At 43.8% G+C, this 5961-nt stretch overlaps 1 protein-coding gene across 1 annotated transcript in view; it reads left to right on the plus strand.

The window, feature by feature from the left end:
- LOC102764050 (protein FAM207A-like) overlaps window positions 1–5961 on the plus strand; it is a 12194-nt gene that overhangs the window by 279 nt on the left and 5954 nt on the right. Inside the window, exon 2 of the mRNA XM_015560834.1 lies at window positions 430–440. Coding sequence (XP_015416320.1) covers window positions 430–440 — 11 coding nt within the window. The remainder of the gene's footprint in view (window positions 1–429; window positions 441–5961) is intronic.

Here is a 5961-nt window from a genome sequence, read left to right on the forward strand (position 1 = left end):
GGGTCCCGTGCTGGCTTCGGCCCTGTGGTTCCCCAGGCCGGTCTCCTGCGACCAGGGCCTGCCCTCGCGGTGTTTGCTGTGTGATCTCCGTCCGCGAGGTCTGGGGGCCTCCAGGCTCTTCCCACGTTGAGATGGCTGGTAGGGTTGACTTGCCCCAGCCTTGAGGTGTGCGAGAACCAGGCACCTCCCACTGAGACAGGCCAGTAAGCCAGGGCAAGTGGAACAGGGAAACGGAGACAGTTAGCACTGTGCAGCCATCTAGAAAATCAAGGTGCCAAGCAGTTTCAGCTAGCTAGTAAATTCTCTCTTCTCTAAACCAGGACACTTATGAGTAAATTAGAAGCCCAGGGTATGAAATTCGTGCATGGGTAGGGACCCTAGCAGCTTTGGGCTGCCGGCTGGGACCTCCCTTCCTGCGGTTGGCCCAAGGCCCCGGCCCAGTCAACTTTCTTTCAACTCCCAGTCCAGGGGACAATTTGCTTGTTAGGCTTTTACATATAGATTAGGACTAGAGGCCCAAGTGCATGAAAATCATGCACGGAGGCGGGGAGGGGGGCAGTCCCTCAGCCCTGCCTGTGCCCTCTCACAGTCTGGGAGCCCTCAGGGGATGGCCGGCTGATGGCTGTGCCCGTTCCCCATGGGTAGCTGGTCTAAGCTGGCAGTTGGACATCCTTAGTGCTGCCGGCTTCTGGCTGAGTGGTGCTCCCACTGTGGGAGCACACTGACCACCAGTGGGCAGCTCCTGCATTGAGCATCTACCCCGTGGTAGCCAGTGTGCATCATAGCTACTAGTTGTTCTGCCGTTGGGTCGATTTGCATATTAGCCTTTTATTATATAGGATAGGATGATTTGCACTTCTCCCCAAGCAGAGGGTACATAGCTTAAATCACCCTACTCAGGGAGACAGGTAACAGAAATCCAGTTAGCGCCATTCATGCCAACCATACCTAAGGACAGATGAAGTTAAGAGAATGAGCCTAGGCTCATTTCCCCAGTTCTTCCTTTGTTTCATTGTCCCCAGCTTTAATAAACATCTTCTGAAATTCACCTGCACTCGTGTTGTGAAACTTTTCCTGCACGAAGAACCCGCACACTATAGGCTGACCCTAGGCAGACCTGCTCAGGACCAGGCCACTTCCCGGTAACACCACCACAACATAAATGCCACACAGATATGGCAGATTTTTTTTTTTTTAAGTCCCTACTGATCTAGGAATAGGAAGGAAATTTCCAAAGTTAATGAAAAAGTGAGGAGGGGACTGAAAAGAGACCCTTTGCCATGTAGCAGTCACCCCTCCCCTCCCACTCTGCCCTGAGCAGCCACTGATCTACTTTCTGTCTCCTGTGAACATTTCACATGGATGGAGTCATCGATGCGGTTTTTGTGTTTGGGTTCTTAGACTTCTCATGTTTTCAACCTTCATTCAGATTGTACCTTGTGTGTATGAGTGTGTCATTCTTTTGTGGCAGGATGACCCTCTATGGTATGGGTAGACTACATTTTGTTGATCAGTGGCTGACCCTTGGGCTGCTGTGGAAACATTTAGTGTGCACCCAAAGGGCTGGCAGGGGGAAAGCGACAAACCAGGTGGACCAAGGCTTTGAGACCAGCCATGTTTATTGAGCACTTCAGGTGCCAGTCACTTTATATCTTCCCCACTTCCCTAACCCTTGTTTTGCAGATGAAAAAGCTGAGTGTTTAAACTAACAAGGACACTTAGCTGCTGATGGAGGAGCTGATGTTTGAACCTAGGGTCTGGTACCAGTGTTCCGGATTTTATAAAAACTATTGATATATAATTAACATGTCATAAAATTCACCCATTTAAAGTGGACTATTCACTGGGTATTTTTTGGTATATTCAGAGTTGATATTTTTACAAATTTAAGAACATTTTCATCACCCTAAAAAGCAATCCCTATTATCAATAATTGAGGCAACCATGTTTCTACTTTCTGTCTCAATAGATTACCTGTTCTGCACATGTCATATAAATGGAATCCTATATAATCCTATATAATAAAAGGCTAACATGCAAATCAACAACTGCAGAATGACCAGTCACTATGATGTGCACTGACCACCAGGAGGCAGACGCTCAACGCAGGAGCTGTCCCCTGGTGGTCAGTGCACTCCCACAGGGGGAGCGCTGCTCAGCCAGAAGCTGGGCTCACAGCTGGCGAGTGCAGTGGTGGTGGCAGGATCCTCTCCTGCCTCCACTGTAGGTGAGTGGTAAGGAGCGAGGGGGTCCCAGACTGCGAGAACCCTGGACTGTGAGGGATGTCTGACTGCTAGCTTGGGCCTGATCCCTGGGGATTTCGGGCTTAAGCCAGCAGGTGGTCATCCCCCAGGGGTCCTGGACTGCGAGAGGGTGCAGGTCGGGCTGAGGGACCTTCCCCCCGAGTGCATGAATTTCATGCACCAGGCCTCTAGTATACAATATGTGGCCTTTTATATCTGGGTCCTTTCACTTAGCATACTTTTGAGGTTCCTCATAGTATTATTTTTATAGCATTCTTTTTTTTTTTAAATGGCTGAAAAACATTCCATTGTATGGGTGTAGTGTACCATACCCACCACATTTTGTTTGTCCATTCATAAGTTGATATATACTTAGGTTGTTTCTAAATGTTGGCTATTGGGAATAATGCTGTGAACATTCCTGTACAGAGCTTCCAGTGGATTTATTGATTGGAATTGCTGGGTGGTACAGAATGCTAAGTTTTACTTTTAAAAGAATTGCTTGACTATTTCCCACAGAGACTGCACCGTTTTACATTCCCACCAGCAATACATGAGGGTTCCAATTCTTCCACATCCTCACCAACTCTTGTTATTGCCTTTTTTTACTATAGCCATCCTAGTGGGTGTGACATGGTATTTCATTGATTTGCATTTGATGTTGAGTATCTTTTCATAAGCTTGTTGGTTATTTGTATATCTTTAGAGAAATGTGTGTTCATGTCCTTTGCCCATTTCAAATTTGTGTTTGTCTTTTTGTTGAGTTTTAACAGTTTTTTATATATTCTGGATGGCAAGCCCTTATCAGATGTTGGGGTCCAGCCCCAGCAGGTCCAGGGGTTCCCAAAGGTGTGGATGGAGTTGGCGAAGAAGGAATGACACGGAGACAGCGATCAGTTGATCAGCAGCCTAGTCAGGTTCTCTAGTCAGGTTCTCCAGTCAGGTTCTCTAGCCAGGTTCTATATTTATTCTCCTGTTACATCTGTATTTATACCAGTTGATTTTAATCCTATCCATTCTATTCCAAAGATTAGGGCGTTTGTTATCTCGATTCCAAGGTCACTACTTTATTGTTCTGTTAAGCTACAAGGAAGTAACTGAAGGAGATTATCCTAAGTAAAGATTATGTAGCTTAAGTGTGATTGATCGTAGTTAAAGTGATTACCTGCCTGGCACTTAGTTAAGGGGTTTTACTGATTTATTCCCTTCCTTAGTCCTGTTAATCCCTAACTCCAGGGAAAAATCCCCACCTGGGGAAACAACCTTTCTTGGAGAGGTGACCTTGGTTAAAACACATAGCGCTAAGTAGGGGAGCAAACATATTAAGAACAGTACGCCGTATACGCCAGGCCCCTTGAAACATATGCTGTGCAGATGTTTCTTCCCTGCAGTGACTGTGTCAACCAGCAAGGATGGACAGGCTTCCGGCAATCAGATATGTATGGTTTGCAAATATTTTTTTGAATTTTGTGAGTTGTCTTTTTACTTTCTTGATACTGTCCTTGGAAGCACAAAGGTTTTAATTTTGATGAGGTCTAATTTATCTTGTTTTCTTTTGTTGCTTGTGCTTTTGGTGTTATGAAAAGTTGAGGAAATCGCAGAGGAGCTTGAGCAGTGTTTGGTCATAGAGAGACTCTTTGACAACGGTTGTCCTTTGTAGGGCCCTCGATATATTTCAGTATTTACGTTTTAATTCCAGTAAAAGATCGAATCTGTACAGCTTCATTCCCTGTCACCCTTGTCCTGCTATATTGTTAGACAAATTGTATCTATACAGGGGTGGACAAAAGTAGGTTTATAGTTGCAAATTCAGGAAACACAGTTATTCTTGTATTACTTATTTATTAATTGTTGTATTATTTATTTGTATTGTTTGTCTTCTTGATTTTATTTTGTATCCTTACTTACGATGCCTAGCAATTTAACCTACTTGTGCCCACTTCTCTATATGTGACAGCCCAGCCTGAAGTTATGATTATTCTTTTATAATTAGCACGTGTTTACCTTTTCTAGACTCCCTGTTTTGTTTTTGTGAATTTGAACTGTTTGGTATCATTTGCTTTCAAAAAAAAAAACATCCTTAGTATTTCTTAGAAGGCAAGTCTGTGAACAACGCATTCTCTCAGCTTTGATTTATTTGGGACTGTATTTATTTTACTTTCATTTTGGAAAGATAGTTTGAACGCCTTGCCTATGCCATAGCACTGCCTCCTGACCTCTATTGTTCCTGATGAGGAGTCGGCTGTTAATCATATAGGGGTGCACTCCATTGTGATGAATCATCTTCTGTTTTTGTTTGTTTGCTTGTTTTTTACTGCTTTCAAGGTTAGTATTTTGACTGTAATGTGCTTTGATGTAGATCTCTTTGTGTTTATTCTGTCTGGAGTTCGTTATCCATTTGGAGTTTATTGAGCTTCTTGGATGTGTAGGTTAGTGTTTTCCATTAAATTTGGCAAGTTTTCCACCATTGTTTCTATGAATATTTTATCTCCCTCTCTGTCTCTTCATCTGGTACTTCCATTACTTATGTTGGCATGCTTAAAGGTACTCTAAGAAGCCATTCATTTTTCCACATTGCCCTTAAATATAAAAGTTATCTTACTGGCAAAAATCGTTTAATTTGGGAACAGCAAAGAATTGGAATTTGGGAAAGCTAGCTACAGCAAAAACTGCAGGCAAGTCTAACAAAGTGGAAGAGTTATTTTATGGAGAAAACGGAGAAAGCTAGAAGGGTTGTTTTGAACGAAAGGCCATGAGAGAAAAGGGGGAGTTCAGGGAGGTGACGTTTCTCATGGGCTGAGATGCTGGGGAGTCCGTTTAAGTTGATAATTTTGATGTTATAAATATCCAAATGACCCTTGGCAGAAAAAAAGGTTCCCCACCCCTGTTGTAGGAGATGCCGTGTTCAGCGTGTACAGCGTTTCTTGTTGGGCCTGTAATTGGTGATTCCTTCCTGTGGAGGATTCTTCTGTTGGAGTCTGTAATTGACTATTTTCCTGTAATTGATGTCAGGTGGGTACTGGCTGGATCTCCCCTCCTGGCCTGGTCACTCCATTTCAGTCAGGTTTGCCTTTGTTTTCACTTCTGCAAGCCTATTCTATAAATTTATTTCTATTGATTTTTCTGTCATGCTCTGTTCTTTTCCTCTTTCTTCAGATGGCATCATCCCTATCAATCTTCCTTTAAATTTGCTGATCCTTTCCTCTGCCAGCTCAAATCTAGTTTTGAATCTCTTGAGTGAAATTATTCATTTTGATCACTACTTTTTGACTCCAGGATTTTATTTTATGTTTTAATAGTTTCTCTCTCTTCCTGGTCGTCTCTGTTTGATGAGATGTCATTGTACTCTCCTGTAGTTCTGTAGGCACGGTCTCTTTCAGTTCTGTGGCCTTATTTGCAGTGCTTGCTTTGAAGTCTTAAGTCCAACATGTGGCCCTTCACTGCAGCTGCCACTACCTGGATCACACTTTTCTCTGCATGTATCAGACTTTGTTGTGGAAAACAGGATGTTTGGGAAGTGCATTGTGCACCCCAGAGGGTTGATGTTTGCATTGACCTAGCTCTGAACTAATTATGTGTAGTCTATTCTACTCTCCCTCTGGTGTGCAGCCTCAGATCTCGATCTCTCTTTCTCTCTCGCTCTCTGTCTCTCTCTCTCTACCTACACACACACACACACACACACACGCACACACACACACTAGAGGCCCGGCGCACG

Source organism: Myotis davidii, unplaced genomic scaffold, assembly GCF_000327345.1.
Source record: "Myotis davidii unplaced genomic scaffold, ASM32734v1 scaffold1476, whole genome shotgun sequence".
NCBI lineage: Eukaryota > Metazoa > Chordata > Mammalia > Chiroptera > Vespertilionidae > Myotis > Myotis davidii.